General features: G+C 36.5%; 1 protein-coding gene across 1 annotated transcript in view; it reads right to left on the bottom strand.

Moving 5' to 3' along the window:
• Positions 1-2,105: 2,105 nt before the first annotated feature.
• The window catches only part of SLC41A2 (solute carrier family 41 member 2), a 106,500-nt gene continuing 87,366 nt past the window's right edge, over positions 2,106-21,239 (bottom strand). Inside the window, exon 11 of the mRNA XM_081061064.1 lies at positions 2,106-5,398. Within this exon, the coding sequence (XP_080917190.1) occupies positions 5,213-5,398 (186 nt within the window). The 3' untranslated portion in view covers positions 2,106-5,212. The remainder of the gene's footprint in view (positions 5,399-21,239) is intronic.

Raw genomic sequence — 21,239 nt, 5'->3', positions numbered from 1 at the left:
ACAGGATCACCACATCAACTGGAGGCAGGAGAGGACATCAACCAGTAGGAGAGCAGTGGAAAGAAGAGATGAAAGAAGTGGCCACCCCGAGAGTGCTGCTTGTGGTAAGGGGCACACAGGGCACAGGGTCCCTGCCACCACCCTGCCACACTTGGATGCTCTAGCCCAGAGCCAGTGCCACCCTCAGAATGCTGACAAAAGAGATCTGTGACTTGAGTCCAAGGGTCAACTGTGCACTGTCAGTGGCCTAGAGCTCCGAACTGAGGTGAGAATCACCCCAAATCCACATGTCACTACCATTTTGGCAGCCCATTATCTTTCTGGACAGTGAGAATGATCAGCTCACCACTCGTCTTCTTGGAACTGGGGCCCGTCAGAGAGTCCTGGGACTATCCCATAGGCAGGAGTCTTCCTAGGGGCATCTGGTTGACCCCACACAAGGAGCTCTCCCTGAAGGGGATAAACAGGAACTGGGGTCGCCAGCTTGGTTGGTCCCAGGCATTGGACAGTGACTTACAAGAACTGTGAGGTAGTTGCTTCATGCAAATGGGACCCATACAGGACCAGTTTCAGGTTGGGACACCCTGCCTGGATGGCACTGCTGATCTTGGTTAGTCCCAGGTACCTGAGGGAGACTTAGAAATAAAACGTGAGTAATTCACTCTAAAACGGGGGTGGGTGAACTTTTTGGGTATAAGTAGGCCAGATAGTAAATACTTTAGGCTTTGTAGGCTATATGGTCTCTTTCACAGCTACTCAATTCTGCTCTTGTAGAGGGAAAGCAGCCAAAGACAGTATGTAAACAAATGGGAAGAGATGTATTTCTAATAAAACTTTATTTACAAAAACAGGCAGTGAACTGGCATTAGCCCGCTGACCATAGTTTCCCAACCATTGCATGTGACAGAGGGCCCCAGAGCAGACGCCTCACTTGCCTGGGTCTAATGGTGGTGATAGTGGGACTACAGGATCAAATGACAAGGGCCTCTATAATTTTGGTCGACATGGCCTGGTTCCCCTTTACAGACCTCTATCATGGTAAATTTAACACTTGCCACCAGCAATTTTTTCTGTTTCCTTACAGCCTTGCCAAAAAAAATGTTTTATCCGATTTTGAATTTTTTCCAGTTTGATAGGTGAGAAATGGTATCTCAGTGTGATTTTAATTAGCATTTCTTTCAATTTGTGTGAAACCAAGCTTTTTTTTAAATTTTTTTATTTTTATTTTAATGAACCACCTGTCTTTGGCTATTTTACTATTTTGTTGTTGGTCTTTTTTTTCCCTGATTTATAGAAGTTCTTTACATATTAAGATCAGCCCTTAATGTACTCTGACATTGCTGGATATAGTGGTCCATACGTGTTAATTAGGTAACAGTGGTTAATAGTGTTATTCAGATATTTGAGATACCTACCAGTCCCTGGAGTGGAGTTGTCCAGCAGGCATTTGTAACTCAGGTGAGAGGCCTGGACTGGAGAAATGAATTTGGAAAGAATCGGTATAAATGGCATTGAAAACAATGAGACAGGTGAGGTCACCTAGGGAGAAAAAGTAGATAGAGAAGAGATGGTAAAAACTGAGCTGTAGGGCATTTCAAAATTTAGAGATTGAGGAGGAACAATCAGGAAGACAGAGAAGGGGCTTCCAGGGGTGTAGAAAAGAAAGCAAAAGGCAGATTCTGGCCAAGTGAAGAAAGCATTTTCAGGAGGAAGGAGACTCTGTCAAATACTTTTAGAGACTGAGTAAGATGAGAATTCATATTGAGAATTAGTCACTGGATTTGGTGACAGGGAGACTGTTGGTGATATTGACAGAAATTATTTCAGTTGAGTGGTGGGGACAAAAGCCTGATCTCCCAGAGAGAAGTGACTAAAGAAACACAGTCGGCTGCTGGACAGTAGAGGGATAACTTGATGTCTGAGGTTATAAATTTAAAGATCTGTCTGAGCAGTCATAGCACAGGCAGAGAGCTGTATTTAACCAGAGCTGTCAAGGAAGTATGAAATAGGTGGCAGTTCAGGGTGTATGGATTGATGGACCCAGGAATCTAAGCTGAAAAATGAGGAGAGTACTCAACAGTGAAAAAATGATAAAGCAAAGGATTGGAGGTCTAGGAATGGCCAAAGCCCAATTTATTATACTCATAAATACAATGTATATACATAGATCACCCTAGTGTCTTCTAGGTGAATTCCACACAGGCTCAATGTATATTTAGTTTATCAAGAAGTAAGTACAATAAGGCTGGGTAAATATTTGTTAAATTTTATTCTTATTTGAGTTTACAACAATTCAAAGATGAAAGATGCCCATTATAAATGGGTACACTATATTGTTTATTATAAGGCAAGGAAGCCCAATTACCGAAAGACTTAAAAATGTACTTCATTTGGCTACATCACTGATAGACTATGATGTGGAATTTTTGGTGTTTTCCAGAAGCTTCATTACCCTAAGTTTCCATTTTATTGTGTTCTAAGACATTTTATTTTTTAAAGGAAAAAATGATTGGTGGACAAGAATGAAAAATATGTTTTAAAAAATTATCTGTGTATAAATAAAGTGTCTAATAGATTAGTGAAAGGAAGAAGTTTGGAAAGCAGCAATTTTTAGACTGTATAAAAATATTGTGAATTCACATTCTGTAAGACATAATAAACGGGTTTTGTGGGTAAATAAAAGAAGTTATCTTATCCGTTGCATACTTATATGTAAAGGTTTTCAAAAGAACCAGTACAAAATTTTAAAGGAGTCTATATCCCTTTTATAAGTCAATTCAGCTAACCAGTGACTGATTCTTCCATGTCTATTTTTTTTATTCCTATTACATGCCTTTTAGACATTTTGTTGCTGTAACCAAGATTAGGTAGCAAAAGAGAGACAACTCACATCAGTTATCCTAGTTATTTATCAGCATTGATAGAAAATGACTAGTTCTGGGAAGGGTACAAATATTCTATGAAATAAGGCATTGTTCTTTATTCTAACATTTTCATTTATCTGTGTTTTCCTTGGTCTTAGGAACATGAATAATTTAGAGTTGGTTATACTAACCATTAAGATACATTAAACGGACGTTTCCTTGTCTGAAATCGAAAGGATATAGCACTACTCTGTTCGACTTTAGAAAATCCTATTTCTCCAGTTGATTTCCTATCAGATAATTAGGTAGGTGCTTCTGGTACATTTGGTGGTTCACAGAAAGAGTGCTGGCTTAGGTGAGCGGAAACCTGGAATTTAGTCACAATTTGGTCACTTTGAAGCTGTGCAATCTTAAAAATGTAACTTCTCTAGTTTCAGTTTCTAATGTTGTTAAATAAAGATAGAAATATCTACCTGACCTATTTCACAGGTACTGTTGTAGGAACTAAATAATAGGGTATTTGAATATGCATTAGATTATCTAATGCACTAGAATAAAGTTATTGATAAATGCTTTTAAAATGTGGTTTGCTGTGCACTATTTTATGTTAAAAAAAATCAAAAAAACTATTTTATGTTTACAATAAAATCAAATAAATTATTTATGGATTTTTAAAATAAAATATCTTTGCAGATAAATATTCATCAACTTAACTTAATCATTCTTTCTCTCATAAGAATGTTCACTATGTGACATTATAACTCTCCAAAGGAGAAATTCTATAATTAGTTCAGCTCTCTGCCTTAGAAGCTTCATTAAAAGGCAGAAGAATGAGATAATTAAAGTTTTAAAATAAGCAAAAAAATATATAACTCTAAACCACAGTCCCCTTATTTTTAAAGAGTTTAATAGGAACACTTCCCCTAATATATTTATAAACAACCTACTATTTATATAATGTTAACACTAACTCACAACTTAAACCAAGATGATCCAAGTTAATATGCATTTTTCTTCTCCTATCAGTTAAATTATTAAATATCTGGTCTTAAGAGACTTCATTGCATTTTTAAAAAATGGACTATGTGTAATATAAAAACGCTTACCTATTGAATAACTAAGGTGTGGTCAAGTGTCCGGAATATTGATCAGCGTTTTAGAAAAATATTTAAGAGACACAGCAATGTATATGATAGAGTCCCATGTAGAAATAAGCCTATGCAAACAGGTGATATGTACAGGCATGAACAATCATTGAAGTAACCCACCATTTTCTCTTTTTAAATGATAAACCTAATTTGTTTGTTCTTCAGAAGAGCAAATGAATCGCTCATTCTAAATCTTATAATATCTTGGTTATACTAAATGGTACAGTTTTTTAAATAAGAAATTATTAATTATAATGTAGGTAAGAAATACTAAATTCTGGGTAGTAGCAAAATTTTTGGACCAAATGACAAAAGCCTTTCAATAAAATGTTTAAGAATAACTATATAATATTAATATTCTAATAGCACTGTTATTTTTGCTATCAGTTCTCCATCAAAAGCTTCTCTCTCTCTCTCTCTCTCTCTCTCGCACACACACACACAAACATATACTATCTCATACCATATTGTCTCTATAAATGCATCTTCTGTTTTTGACTATCAAGTCTTTTAAAAAGATCAACATTCTTTCAACAAATCAAAGATAAAAAATGACCCATTGCTTTCATTAAAGATCTCTCAAGGTCATTCTGCAGAGTTGAAATTAAATTAGCATTGGCACAGGGAAATTCACAGAAGCAGGTAAAAGTGAATTTATCTTAGGCTCAGCAAAATATATTTAGGTCAGGTTAGGAGCAAGTAATGGGCAAATTTACCCTCAGCTAGCAGAGAGGTAGGTATAATTAAAACTATTAAAAGTTTTGTTGGGCCCCTTTCATTTTCTAGTATGCTTTGCGGTACAACACATTTGTGAGACAAGAAAGGCTAAACTAGAATTGTTTCCTCTAAACTGGCATTATAAGTCAAGCAATAATAAAGTACATTTCTGCAATGTCTGTGGTTTTAAAATTATTCATTGTAAACATCCTATATTCTTTCCTATTTATTTCAGAGCTTGAGCTTGTATCTAGGTCTATGCCAAATTATCATTTATTCTATGAACAGCAGCACAAACACTGTTCACTCTGGTTTCAACACCAAGTCCTTTAAAAAATGTTAAGGCCATTTAATTGAATCAGGGCCAACTGAAGATTACCCTGGCAGAAGTCAAACTACTGATTTAAGATTTCTGAAAAAGAGCCGTAAGTGGCTGTCTTGTGTTTTCCTCCTTGGTAACTTGAGAGTAGTTTGTAGGATTTATTAGTCTCCAACATCTCCATCTCGATCTCCAATGAGCCAAAGAAAATGAAAACTTAAGGCTAACAATGCTGTCCCGAGCAGATCACCCAAAGCCGTCAGGTAGGGGATGGAGAAACTATCCGGGTCCTTTCCTTTCCTCCAGAAGTGATGGACCATCCAGTCGGCGATCCACAGTAAGGTAAATACCTAGAAGAGAACACCAGAGATTACTCCTGTCACCTGGACACTGGACATTCCTGGCCTGGTAAACAGGGCCATAAGCTTAAACCACTATTTGCTGCAAGTTAACAGCAGGCATCTAAGTCAACTCTGTACTACTGGAGTAAGTAGAGATTCAACAAAGACTTGGGCTGATTGAGTGAGTAATGTGTGCAGGATGAAACAACAGTTTCAAAGAGAATGAGGCTTTAAGACTGGAAAAAATACACACAAGTGAATATTATATATGTATTATAATATCACATACTTGTATAAATTTATATAATATATGACATACACTGATACACATAGTTTACTAATTCCTTGTATAACATCTGCATTGAATGGGAGATTCGTCTAGAGCAGGAGTTGGCAAACTAGAGCCTGTGGGTCAAATTCAACTGGCTGCCTATTTTTATAAATAAAACTTTATTGGAACACAATACTACCATTTGTTTACTCATTGTCTATTTAGTCTACTATTTAATCCTCAGAACATTCTCATGAAATAGGTGCTATTACTATCACTCTTGTCCATTTGGAGAAATTGAGTCAGAGAGGCACCTGCTTTGGTGCTACAATGACAAAACTACCGTGTTTCCTGGAAAATAAGACCTAGCCGGACCATCAGCTCTAATGCGTCTTTTGGAGCAAAAATTAATATAAGTCCAGGCATTATATTATATTACATTACATTACATTACATTACATTACATTATATTATATTATATTATACCTGGTCTGATATTATAGTAAAAAAAGACCGGGTCTTAAATTAATTTTTGCTCCAAAAGATGCATTAGAGCTGATGGTCCGGCTAGGTTTTATTTTCAGGGAAACACGGTATGTAGTTGTGACAGAGACCACACGGTCCACAAAACCTGAGATATTTGCTCTCTGAACTTTTACAGAAAAGATATGCTGACCCCTACTCAGGAGAAAATGCTGACTCATATACAAAGAAATAATATGGCATCCTTACCTCATATCCCCATATCAATTCTAGGTAAAGACCCAAGTATAAAAATAAATACTTAAAAAGTTTTATAAGAGAATGTCTTTATGACCTTGATGTAGGGAATGATTTCATAACTAAAAGGCACAATTAAAGGAACAGTTTATAAACTACATTAAAGATTTCTGTGGTTCAAAAAAATACCATAAATTAAGTTAAAAATCATACAACAGACTTGGAAAAAAATCTGCATTGCATATAACTGACAAAAAATTAGTATTCAGAATATTTAGAAAGAATATACAGAGCACTCCTACAGTTCATAAGAAAAAGAAATAATCCAATAGAATAGAAAAGGACTCTAAAGCCCCAATAAACAGATGAAAAGATGCTCAACCTCACTAATAACACAGGAATGCCAATTACAACCACGTTCAACTCCATTTCATACCCATCTGACTGGCAAAAATCAACTTTTAAACAATAATAATAACAAACATTGTTTTTGAAACGGTCTGTTATGGGGCCATGCAGTGTTCAAAGCAGTTCACATATATGAAGTGAGTGAATTCTTCAAATATATCTATTATGTGATATGCTGTGGATTATTACTACCCCTTTGGGACATATGAAAAAGAGCCAAGGCTCTTGAGGACACAAAGGCGCATGCAGAGTATAAGAAACCTGCCCAAGATCACACAGCTCGTAGGTGGAGTCAGGCTCGAACACACACATTCTAACACCAAAGCCCAAGTTTATATCCGTCAGCTCAGTGCGTTGTTTGGTAATAAGAACTCTACGTGGGCAACAAGAGTGTGAACTGGCACAACTACTTTGGAGCACTATTTGACACTATTTATTAAATTTAAAGATGTACATCTCCTTAATTTATCAATTCCACATGAAAACCCAGTATTTTTTCCTTCTGCAACATGAATGAAAGGATGAAACTGTTCATGGCTAAAGGAGACTGGCCTGGAGGTTTTACTGAGCCCAGGCCCCATGGGGCTGCCCAAGGACTGAGAGAACCAACAGCTTGGGGTGCTTATGGAAGCTCTGCATACATGCACACTAGGAGAAATGTGCAAGAATATGTGTTCCATCATTGCTGTAAAAGACAAAAACTGGAAATAACCTGAAATGTCTGCTCACAGAAGAATGGCTAACTTAACTCTTAGTCATGCAAGTGAACACTACATAGAAGCTAAAATGAATGAAAAAGAGCTACATGAATCGACATGAATATGTCTCAAAAGCATAAGTTTGAGTGAAGAAAAGCAGTAGAAGACTATGTAAAGCATCTGATTCTAATAAGGTTTATAAATATGAAAGACCTTGCCTTGTTTATAGAGATACATCTGTAACTAGAGTATAGCATGGCAATGAGACATACCAATTTAGAATGCTGATAACTGATACAGAGGGAATTAAATGAGACCAGGAAGGGACACGCAAGAGCCACCAACCATATATATGATGTATTTTTATTGATCATTTTGAAATAGTTGCTTAAATAATTTGTTAAGGGTTGATAAAGCTGGGTGCTAAGTATGTGGCTATCTTATTTCCTATAACTTCCTGTACATTTGTATTTCATAATAAAAAAATGTAAGCACCTGGGGCAGTGGTAACTCACTGACCAGGACGGCCCGAGCTACAACTTAGAATACCTACACCGAGGGGTACCTGAGAAAGGAAGTCAGTAAGGAGGCCCTGTAGACTTCATGAAAGGTTTGGACTTGTAAGTACCAAGAGGTACTGAGGCTTATTTAAGAATTATTTCAACGTCTGTGTATGGACGGAGCAAATGTCTACACTGTCTCATCATTCTTGCAACTCTCTTCCCCAGGTAGGAAAAGTAAGGGATGTTTTCTGGAGAAACCAAATGGGAGAGATTCAGGACTCAAGGATATTAGGAACGATGAGGTATTGGCAGAGAAGGAGGATGAATTGAAAGTCTGCAGAGTTAATGGGATTCCTTTAGACCCTTATGTTGTCCCAAGGACAGTGGCAGGGAGGAGTAGAACCCCCCAAGAAAAGAGATTAAACATTCACGTTTGGAGGCCACCCCCATCCTCCAGTAGTGACGTGCCCCGCCAACAGCCTTCTCCTACTTCCAAGCTACTGAACCTCTCCCTGCTTCAGTCTCCTCCCTATAAAAGTGAAAATAATCTCTATCTCAGAGAGATGATGATGTGAGGATTAAATAGTGCAGAATAATTAGAACATAATAAGTATTTGCTCTAATTAAAAAAAAAAACCAAACAGGTCATATACGAAGAAACAAGAATCTGACTTTTCCAACAGCAACACTGGGAGACAAGGGAGCAATGCCCTCAAAATCCCGAGAGAAACTATTTCCAGTCTATAATTCTGTGCCCAATTTACCAAGTGTTGAAGGTAAACTAACAGCATTTTAAGACACGCATGCACTTGGAAAGGTTTCTCCACGTTCTATTTCTTTGGAACTTTCTTGAAATGTATTCATGCAAAGCGAGGGAGAGAACCAAGAAAGAGAAAATACTGGGATCTAGAAGATAAAAGAGCCAACCTGAGACAGCAGTGAAGGAAGGCTCCGGAAGGCTCCAGAAGGCTCTGGGGGGGGGGAGAGCTTGCACTGGGCTGGGAGCCAGAGTCAGACAGAGCAGGAGGATGAAGCGCTCTGGTAACGCGGACTCCAGGATAAAGGCCAAATGGCAAATTATCGGATGTAATAGTTTGGGGACAAAAAATAATTATAGCTCTGTGATAGTTATGATGGAATACTTGGAAAAAAATAAGGATAGGTACGTAGAGAATTATGCAAGTGAAAAAAAGAGTGGGCAATTATCTCCAGAAAACATTAAAAACAGATTTCAAAAAAGGAAATATATACTACTTGGCTGTGTGACAAATGATATTTATAGTCATAGAATATAAACACTACTTATTTATTAAATAAAAATTAGGCATTATAACACCAGGAAGATGTAAGTTGGGGAAATAAGGCATGGGGTAAGATAGTTAAATCCTCATCTACCATAACTCCAAGTTTGTAGACAACTTCTTGAATTGAGAAAGCAAAATTAGCAACCCAAGTAAATATGGAGATAAAAAACAAAAAACTAAAGGAGCTCGGGAGGACTGTTAGTATCTAGTGTTTTACACACACACATACACACACACACACACACACACGTACATAAAATCTCTCTCTCTCTCCATATATATCTATATCTATCTATATCTATATCTATATCTATATCTATATCTATATCTATATCTATATCTATATCTATATCTATATCTATATATACTTTTTCAATATATGATCCATGAATGGGTTATGAAGTTATTTGATGTGACTGGTCTTTTTAAAAAAATGCAATAGAAGAAAAAAAGAATAGAATGGAAGAGAATAGAAAGTATAGAACATAGAGCCCACAGTAGGCATATTTCATAAAATGGTTTGGCTGTGAAATGACATATATTTAGCTATAAATAAAATATACAAAAATGTGTGCTTTAGTTTCAATATAAACATATGTCTTCCTGAGGACTGTGGTCAAAACCACTGAAAGCTACTGATCTAACATGTTCCTCTTACATGTTAGCTTCTAGGGATCTAACATGTAAATCAAGGGGAGGAGAAAATCATATCTTCTTTCTATTTGACTCCTTGGTTTCTAACAAAACACTTATATGTGATAAGCTTGCAACAAACATTTGTCATTATTGAAGGGGCTCTACCCCTAAATAACTGTGTTACTGTGAACAAGTGAAAAAAACTCTAAGTCTTAGTTTCCTCATCTTTAAAATGTGATTACCAAATCCTACCTCATGGGCTGGTCGCAGAAATTAAATAATATATGTAGAGGAATAAGCAAGTGTCTGCTATAGAGAAGGACTCAGTAAATTAGTGCCAACATCGTTGTTTGTTGATTATTATGCTAAAAATTTAATACCTTTATTGAAAAGGTTATTGGAATAATGACTTTTCACCATTCTGAGCCTCAGTTTGGGCTTCTTTCAAATGGATGAATTTATGTCTTCACAGTCTGTTCTAGCTCTAACATACAAGAAATTTGTTGTCACAAATTGTGTCGTGGTTGTTCTCCAACCTTTGCATTTCTTTGCCCACCCATCCTACATTTGTATTCCAGCAATGGGATTTGTTTAAGTTCCCTTCCATGCAATCTCTTTTTAAAGGTATTGTGATGACTTAAAGTTCAAGCACGTTTAAATTTATTTATTTTGTTGCACAGTAACAAAGAATATCAGTGTTTCCTTGGGAACTGTTATAATGAATTATTAAAAATCGCAATAAGTATAAGATACTTCTGAATGCAAACTTTTTATTTCAAAACTAAATGATTATTTAAGCAATGCATGCTTTTCACTGGGAAAACAAATCAAAAATCAAATCAAGAGTAAACTGTGTTTTTACATCATCTGTTTGTTCTTTATGAAATATGCATAATGTTTTTAGGTGAATATACCTTCTGAAAAGGCAGTTGTGTAGCCTCAGCTAATTATGCATGTTCAAGATGTATTACTTGGAATTTGAATAAGCATATAAAGTACAAAAATATATATTTGCTGTGAACGATAGTGATTCTCTCGGCCAGCTCCTTCTCTGAGCTAGAATCAACATTCCCAAGGGCTAGCCACCCTGCACTGCTCCAATCACCAGTAAGGGCTTAGTGTATTACATGAAGAAAGGTGACTTCTTTGAGAGAGAAATGCTTGGAAATACGATACAAATAAACACCAGGAAAAGCAAATTAGTCCAGTTCTTCCTAACCCGTATCCTACAAAGACTGAATTCATTTCCCCTATAAAAATATGCTTCCCTAATCCAGTTTCCAGACTGGAAACATTACTCATTAAAATCTAGTATTTAAATGTCTGTTAAGAAGAATTTAGGATTATCAGTCAACAAGAATTAAATCTACTCCTGATGTTCAGAGAAAAGCATCTTTAGTTTGGTCTGAACTATTTTTGTGAGGTGGCAGGTGGGGGAAGGTGGGACATGAATGAACCTTACTCTGAGGAGGAGCCCATAATATTCACCAAAATTCCCAAGAAGTCCACGGCACAAAAAAAAGGTTAAGACCTTCTGTCCAAAAGAAACTCTTAAAAGGTGTTCCAGGAGACATATACAATATTCATAGCCTTGGTTTTTAATAGCAAAATACTACAAACAATCTAAAAGTCCATTAAAAGAAGAATGGATGAATAAATTATGAAATATTTGTACAATCGAATCCTATATTTTAGTAACATAGATGAACAGTTACACACATGAACGAATCTCAAATACAATACTGAGCAAAAGAAGAAAGTCACTTAAACACATGTGCGCTATGATTCCACTTTTATAAATTTCAAAACTATGCAAAATGAGAAAAACATATAATTTGGGTATCCAAATATATGCAGTAAAATCACAAAGCAAAGCAGAGTTGTTAGCCATACAATTCAGAATCAATAAAAATGCCACTTACGTGCTCCTTCCTTTGCTCTGGGAGGAGAAAGCACATAGGTGGCTTTAAAAGGTATGTGTACTGGAAGTACATATTATCTTGCTTAAGCTGACTGGTGAGCGCACTGGTTGGTGTTCGTTGCATTATTCTTTATACCTTGTGCATGTCATTGTTGTTTATTCAATATTTAAAATACGATTAAAATTTCAGGATATTTTTAAAAAATCTTTCTTTTAATAGCTCACCAAAATATTTGAGGTGGTAGTCTTTGAGTTGGGGATGATGGGTAATTTTACAAAGATGAATATATGTTGCTTCATAAGAAACAAAACTCAATAAAGAAAATTCCCATTAAACAATGATCAAAAACCCCTTCCTTATCTAAACTTAGTAGTATATAAAGATCTGTTTCTTCATTTCACTAGATGATATGTGGTCTCAAAAAATAGATTTTAAAGGATAACTTTGAAATCTATAGAAATTGAGTAATGGATACTGCTAGCAACTACCTGAAAAACATTTTAATTACTTACAAAATGAAAAGTCAGAAGTACAGCTCTGAACTTTCTCGACATAAGAAACATAAACCGCCTGAAAAGAAGACAACTCATTTTAATGGGAGAGGATAAGAGGAAAAGGGCAAAGAAATAGCTGAGATTTGAAACCGAGAAAATAGATCTTTTCTTGATATGGAAGGGTGTAATTTCATTGGTTAGAGACAGACTATGGAAAAAAGCAGAGAACAGAGTTGCATATACTAAAGGAACATGTTTAATTAATCTAATTAACGTCTTAGGAACAAAGCGGCTATGAAAAGTGACAAGTGTGAAAGCCCAAACATAATGAACTTAGACTTCCATAAGGTTTGAGACACAGTATCACATAAGCATTCATAAATATAATTACTGCTGCTGTTGAAATGCTAGCACACTAAGAACTCTGTGTTAGGAGTAGAGAATAAAAGGGTGTTGATTTGGCAGGAACACAGAAACACATCTATAGTAGATTTGGTTATTTGGCTTATCTATACCTGTAAAAATATAAATACTCACTTAAGTGATCTCAGACCTACATAAAAAAGAGAGTTTGCAATTAAAAAGCATGGTGAATGATTTCTTTTTGAGACTAAAATTAAAAGAGAAACATGTTAAGGCTCAAACAAAACAGAATAAAATGTAGAAATAGACCCCCATATATACAGCAAACTGTTTTTTGTCAAAAAAAAACTAAGATCATTCAATGGAGGAAAGGATAGTTTTCCCAATAAATGGTAATGGAACAACTGGGTAGTCACATGGAAAAATATGAAGCTCAATCCATATCTCATGCCATATTTAAAAACTGATAAATGAATCAGGGATCCAAATAAAAGCTAAAACAAGACAAATGTTAAAAGAAAATATAGGAAAAACACCCTTTACAACCTAGAGATAGGCAAAGGTTTCTTAGGACGAAAAGCACTAACCATAATGAAAAACACTGATAAACTGATCTTCATTAAAATTGAAACTTCTGCTCTTAAAACATATGGTTAAGAAAATAAAAAGGCAAGGAACAGACTGGAAGAAAATATTTCCAATACATAAATCTGACAAAGGACTTGTATCCAGAATATATAAAGAAATTTTACAACTCCATAAGTCAACTGAAGCTTTAAAAAATGGACATAAAATTTGGACTCCTCAAAAGAAAACACGAATGACAATAAACCCATGAAAAGAATACTCAATACCATTCGTCATCAGATAAATGTAAATTGCGATCACCATGAAACACCACCTTTACACCCACTGGAATAGCTAACCGTAAAAAGACTGACAACTCTAAGTGATGGTGAGGATGTGGAGCAACTGGAACTCTCAGACTCATGGAAACACAGGACGATATAATCACGTTGAAAAACAGCTTGGCAGCTTCTTATAAATTTAAACATTCATTTTTCATAAGATCCAGCAGTACGACTCCTGGTTATTTACCCAAGAGAAATGAAAACATGTCTACACAACGACTTGCATGTAAGTGTTTACAGCCGCTTCACACGTAGCCCCAGACTGGACACCAAATTTTCAAACCAAATTTTCATCAACAGGGGAATGGATAAACCAACTGTAGTATTGGCAAACAATAGAATACTAAGCAGCAAGAAATGGAACGAATCGCTAATATATGTAACAATATGGATAACTTTGAAAAATATGCCAAGTAAAACACGGAGACAACAAAGAGAACATATTTAGACTTACTTATATGAAATTCTAGAGAAAGGAAACAAAATTTACAGTGAAAGAGAACTGACTACTGAGGGACATACGGGAATTTTGGGGGGATAAAGGTAACGTTTTATATGTTGATTGTGGTGGTGGTTATATGGGTGTATACATATGTCAAAACTCATCAAACTCTACGCTTTGCATTTCTAGATGTAAATTTACATTTGCATTCCCTTTCTAGAAAGGAATATATTTAATGATATATATATATAATGATTCCTACTATATATATAATGACTCCTACTATACATATAATGGTAGGGTTTGCTTCCCAGCAACACCTTACAGCAGGAGTCAACCAACGACAGCCTGCAGGCCACATCTGGCCTACCACCTGTATGGCCCATATGCTAAGAATGGCTTTTACATTTTTAAATGGTTGGGAAAAAGTCAAAAGAAGAATAGCATTTTGTGACACATGAACATTATATGAAATTCAATTTTCTATGCCCATAAGTAAAGCTTTGTAGGGACACAGCCATGCTCATTTATTTATATATTGTGGATGGCTGCTTTTGTACTGTCATGGCAGAATTGAATACTTGTGACAGTCACAAAAGGCCTGCAAAGCCTAAAAGGTTGACTGGCCCTTTCCAGAAAACGTGTGTTGATCCCTGCCCTACAGGATAGGGCCTCTTCCTGGCAGCCTCCACTAACCAATAATGAAATTACCAGGTGAAGCTTTCAATCCTTTTACTTGTCCTGTGATGGAAGAGACAGAACAGAGGCTTTGGAGTAATGCAAATCTAAGTTCAAATTTTACCTACCACTTAACAACTATTACCTTGGGCAAATTTTTCAAGCTTTCAGTTTCCCCCCTTTGTCACTTAGAAAGTAGGGAAGACTACACATACTTCAGAGGACTGTTAAAAGGATTAGATAAAATAATGTAAATAAAATATGCATAGACTGGCAGTTAACAGACATAATACATATTAGTTCATTCTCCTTGTATTCAAATTCAGTGGCTTGTCAAAGGGGGTAGGGGGAGGCAAGAATGAGCCTGGTCACCCATCAATTTTTGAATTAAAAGGCACAAGCGATTGTTCCCTACTTTGCCTCAGTTCTATTCTGGCAGAAGTCAGTTATCAAACTTCATTTACTTTTTTTCTTTAGCTGTTAACGCCTACTTCTATACTTATTATAAATGTAAGCATATATTATGGGCTCTTTTTGTGTCTGGCTTCTTTTTTGTTCAACCTTATGCTTGTGAGATTCACAATATTGTGAATATATTGTTACATAAAGTTGTAGATCATTCACTATCCTTGCTGTACTCGTATAGTATTTCATTGTGAAACTTTACTTTCAAAAATAAGTTTAGCATTCTGGCAAAGATGTTAAAATATCTACACTGTTATAACACTTAAATAGTCATTTATAGAATACTTTATTTGTACTTGCTAAGCGTGTAATACTACTTTTTTTTAAAAAAAAGCATCACCTTCAAATTGTTTTATGTGCATGTTTCACCTCTCCAATAGATCTGTTATCTCTTTAGATGTCAAACTTTGTGAAGTATTTGCCCTATTACCCATACAAAGTACACTCTATATATCTTGAATCCAATTTAACAAGTTATTTATTTAGACCGAACATAGAAAACACTGTGATAAACTTTCTGGAACATTCAGAGAAGAAGAATAATTATATAATAACATAATTATTGCTTTCAATGAAATCAGACTCTAAATGAAGAAATATAACCCAAATGCCTAAAATAATCCAAGAATACTCTGAAGCTATGTATTTTATAAATATTTACTGTGCCAGGCTGATGATGGATCTATGACGACGAATACACAGTCCCTGATCTTTTTGCTAAGTACTGGTGTGACCCTGTCTGAAAGGCACATTATTCAATAACAACAAGACCTCATAACCCCTGGATGAGTTTAACTAGCAATAAATGATTCAAAGACAAAAAAAATATGAAATTATGCTGATTGACTCAAACTGAAAATCAAATCTTCACAGGTGAAGCCCCTTTTCAAGAAAAATCAACAAGAGCTGGACAAAAAAATCTGGACAACAGTTACCGACAACCTACATCTTTGTGCACAAAGAACAGAAGTGGGGATTGAGAATGTAGAAAGTTCTCACACTCTTAGGACAAGACTACTCTTTAGCCATGGTTACAAGAAGCCACCAGAACTGGTTTTAAATTCATTCAATCAGTAAACAACTTGTCTTATTGAACATGTAGACGCTAGCCAATGAACGACAGTCCTTGCTCCTGAAGTACCAGTTAGGATCAAATTCAGTCCAACAAATACACCTCCAACCAAAGAACAGTAGTCACATCCAAGTCATCACACTTCCACAGATGATATCAACCGACTCAAGCTTTTGAACATCTGCCAATCCCTGAACTCCACACTTCCCTAAAACTCAATGTAAGATCAGTAGTTTGCGCTGCTCAGAGAGATTTTGCCTGATCCCAGCACAGTTCCCTTATAATAGCAACAAATTCAATGTTGCCTTTTTATTTCTGATACTGAACGATGGTCTCATCATCCTTTGACATCCTTTAAATGACTTTCTAAATAAATGCAAAAATCTTCAGGGATTTTTTTGCTTCAGTACATTTCCCTAGATGGCACAAAAATAATAATTTAGATTAGCTTTGTTACACAGAGCTAACATGGATATTTAGCTTTAAAATAAAAAAGTGGTATGGCATCCAATATTTATTTTTAGAAATAGCTAAAAATTTTAAATTAGAATCATTCAGGTCAGTTATTTTGCCGGTGAATATTCTGGGGTCATAATTAACCAAGATTTTATCCTGGTGAATTTCTTGAGTAACGATTTTTATGCTTTTCAATTAGTGCTTTCACATAGCTATGGTATAAGGTGTTGTGTGTTTTTTATGTGAAAATTCCTCTTAAGTCATAGCTGCAATCTCAGCAGGGTTCAGAGCACAGGCAGTAACGTCCTAGCCAGAATACTAGAAAAAGATGGCTCAGCTTATCTGGTCCTATCTTCATCTTTATCAGACTTGACAAGGCTGAAAAGAGCTCAATTGCTCGATGCCTTGTGACACAGGGATCCAGGCTGCTATGCCTCTAATAACGCAGGCAGTCATTTCATCTTCTGCACATTACTGGTCTGGAGCCTGAGCATACCTATCTCGAGACTTAATCATAAATATGGATTAGGAAAGTGTCTCGATTCGAAGACCCTACAACCTAAGTTATAATAGCATAATCACACTATTGCATCACAAAAACGCAACCACAAAGCTAAAAAAGCTCAAAAAATTCAGCTGTTTCGACTTCCTACCTTAAGGTAACCATATTAATCAACTCCCAAAGTTAAAGTCGATATTTTTACAAATAGGAAAAAAATTATTAGAACTGTAGATATTCCCCTTACTTTTCCTTTATCATTCTCTTCACACTTTTCCCTCAACCCAAGCTAAGAGACAGAAACCAATTAAGAGAAAGAGGCAGAATGAAGAGCTCTTTACTTTCCCAATGGAATGAGTGGATTTAAATCCTGGGGAACAAGAAAAGAATGTGAGTGAGGTCAGGCAACCTGTTGAAATCCCCTAGTTGCTTAGCTCTTTCCTTGAGATGCCATCTGGGAACAGGACTTGAGTAAGTATCGAAACAAAGACATAACCACGCCATTTAATAAGCGCCTACTATGGGCCGAGTATTTAAACATCATAGCTGCTGTGCAAAGAGGAAACATTATCCTCATTTTGTAGGCAAGAGCAAGAAGACCCCAAGGAATTAGGTAACTTGCCCAAGGCGAAGCCAATTAACTTGCTCAGTTATTGGGTGGTTATCCTGAGGTTCCACTTATGACCATGTTACCACCACATGGCTACATTCTCCCTTTTTCAGAAGAATGACTCCAAGGAATGGAGTGGGGTATCAGAATCATGGAGGGATTCTTAATGCTGGATCATAGGTAATGATCCCCTCACTGATACCTAGGAGACTCATTGCCCGAGTAATCCAGTTACTGAAGACGCTGCTATCAAAATGATAGGACAATAATAGCACTTCGCATGCATTATCTCATTTCATCCTTGTAACAACCCACCAAGTCGGTCTATTTTTAGCCTCTTTTTCACCGAGGAGAGGTTATCTTGCCTAAGCCAACACAGGCAGTGAGTGGCGGAAATCAGAGCCAAGCCCTTACACACCATCCCACACTGTACCAGAGGAAAGCATTGGTCTCTCAGGTTTGTTGGCAGTGGGGAAAATGTCGAAATCATCACCATTATAGAATAAACCAAACTTTTATTCTGGTCTTCAGGATCCTTCATGATCTTGCTACAACCTGCAATTTTCAATCTTGTTTCCCACCAGTTCCTTTCATCAGCCCTATGCTCCCAAGAGTCTTAATATTTTCTGTACATACGCTGAGTATATACAGAATCTCATTTACCCCCTTTTGCTGAAATGGCATTTTCTATGGAGTCCACAATACACCATTTTTACACTCTACAACTTCCCTTCCCACACAGAAGAAAACTGTCCCACTATTGAACTTCCACAGCACTTCACCCTCCTCTCAGGACACTCAGCACATATTTACATCCTTGACTGGATGCTGACTTGGCCTCAGTAGGCACAGCCTCTCTGTCAAGTCTGTGGGATGAACGCCTTTCTGAGGCGAAATGCTTAGCTGGAAGAGATGGAAGATCTAATGACACCAGTGAGAAGAGACAGTTTTAAGCCTATAGAAGTTGCCTTCCTAAAAACTGTGACCCTCACCCAGGGCAAAACAAAGTGTCAAACTTCTTCTTGTAAAACATAGGCCTGTAGAATGGAGCCAGACTCCATCTTGCTTTGTGGATTTGGATACGTCACTTAACTTCTTTCCACAACAATTGCCTCATCTGTAGTGGGAACTAAGTACAACTTACCCACTGGGTTGTTGTGAGTACTCAGTGAGTTCATGTATGTAAAGAGCCTAGGATAGTGCATGGTTCATAATAAATGCTGTATATTTGCTACCATCCATCCGTCCATCCATCCATCCATCCATCCATCCATCCATCCGTCCATCTACATCTATGTATCTATCTATACATATATGGAAAGGGACTCAGACCACCAAACCCCAAGAAAGGAACAGTCAGAAATGAAAACCTTTCAGAAGGAACAAGGTAGGTGATAAGGAGATGAACTAGATTATATATAAGAGAACCAGTACTCTTTTCCTCTGAAAAGTCACAGATCAAGAGGAGATATAACTGAACACTCTAAAATGACAAGTTAAATCATGGCAAAACGAAGCGATTATAGACTTTTAGGTAAAATACAGAGATATTAGAACCACAGAAAATACCTAGGAACCTAAAGGAGTCTGTTTTAGGTCCAACAAATTTAAAAACAGGTAGTGTATACACTTAAAAACAGACTGATTCAAAATTAGCTGTTTAGACTTGGAATATAGTTTTTCAGGAAAACAATATCTTATGTATTGTCTGGGTTCTCTGGCTAACCATAAAAACCAACTTAACTTAATATTACTTTAATGGTAATAATAGATTTTAATATTAATATACTTTTTTAATTACCAGATTATTTTAATACTTATATGTTACTAATTATGTACAACAATGCTTTGTAACAAATCGTATTTGTTGTACGAGTGGGAATTCACAAAATCATACATCATGAATGCAGGAGGGGATTTGCATGATAGCTGGGGTCATATACTTCCTGGTTTGTCCAGGATAGTAATGGCTTATCCTTGTCACTCTAATTATTAACAGCTTCCTTTCACTCTCAAAAGTGTCCTGGTTTGGATGAAAATAATACAGTTACCTTAGTGATAGTATCGTCATCCTTATGTTGTGAGGAAACTAAGCCACAGAGCAGCGCTGTGACATAGCCAAAGTCACAGAGTTAGGAATTGACCAGAATTAGAACCCAGAAATACTTGTTCCTAGTCCCGAAGGCTTCCTATTATACTGCATGGACTCAGCAGGAGCAAGACAATCGTGATGATTGCCATGGGCTACCAGCAAGCAGTACATGAAATATACAGTCCATGGCAGTAAAGCTCTCCTTCTCCCAGAGGGAAGATATAGGGTCAGGAGCTGGCCGCTGAGAGGTCTAGGGGATCCTTGCTTGGGTACCTTAAGCCTGGCCTATTTCCGTTTTCACTGTACCCACTGTGGCTTCTTGTCCACTGTCCCTACTGATATGGGACAGATTGGGGGGCAATAAGGAATTTAGTTTTGGACATGTTAAGTTTGAGATGACTTTTCAACATGTAACTGGAGATATCGATTTGGGAGTAAGCAATGAAAGGGTGGTATCACTTATCAAGAAGAGCAAGAAAAGAGTTCTGCAGTAAAGAACAGGGGCCAAAAGGAAAGTGAGTGATGAGGAGATGAAAAAGGCTTCAGGGCATTGCATAACCTGCTCTAATAAGGAGAGGAAGGGAAAAAAACAATACTGACGACAATAGTGATGTTAAACTGCAGTTACTGCCATTATTGGAAACTTAATTATGTTGCAGGAACTCTACCAAGTACTTTACATTCATTAGCTTAGTCCTTTGAGGTAGGGAAGAAAGTAAAGCCAGAGAGGTTACGAAACTTTAAGGACACAAAATAAGTAGCAGAGCAGAAATACAGACTCAGGTCTCACTCTTAAAAGCTCTGGTCTTCCTACAATGTTCTGCATATTGGGATCTTATTTTCCCTCTTCTTTCTTTATTCTTTGTATGTGCTGAGCGATAGTCTGGCTTATAAATATTTTTCGTCTGTGGAAACATTGGCTTTTTTGCTTCTATAGTTAAAATAATTACACTGAATCATGTGAATGTGACTTCAGAACTAAGACGTTGTCAATGCTTTTTTTTTTTTTTAATTTTCCAATTACAGTTTTGTAGATGCTTCTTTCAGTAAGTATGTAGAACACATTACTGCCCCAAGCATGTTCTCCTAGATGAGCAATGGAAGATGTTCGCTCTGAAATTGCACTATTTGTGTTATGACCATGTTCATATTATAAACCATATGTTTCAAACAACCACAAATTATTATTTGTAAAACAAAAACTTCTTAGGAAATTCATTAATTAGCATTAGCCAATACCCTATTTTATTACGCAGGGCATTCATTTGCTCGTTTAAAGTGGGCTGGAGATTTGCTGAGAACAATT

Source organism: Rhinolophus hipposideros (genome assembly GCF_964194185.1).
Source record: "Rhinolophus hipposideros genome assembly, chromosome: 9".
NCBI lineage: Eukaryota > Metazoa > Chordata > Mammalia > Chiroptera > Rhinolophidae > Rhinolophus > Rhinolophus hipposideros.
This window is presented reverse-complemented; position numbering and strand designations above follow the sequence as displayed.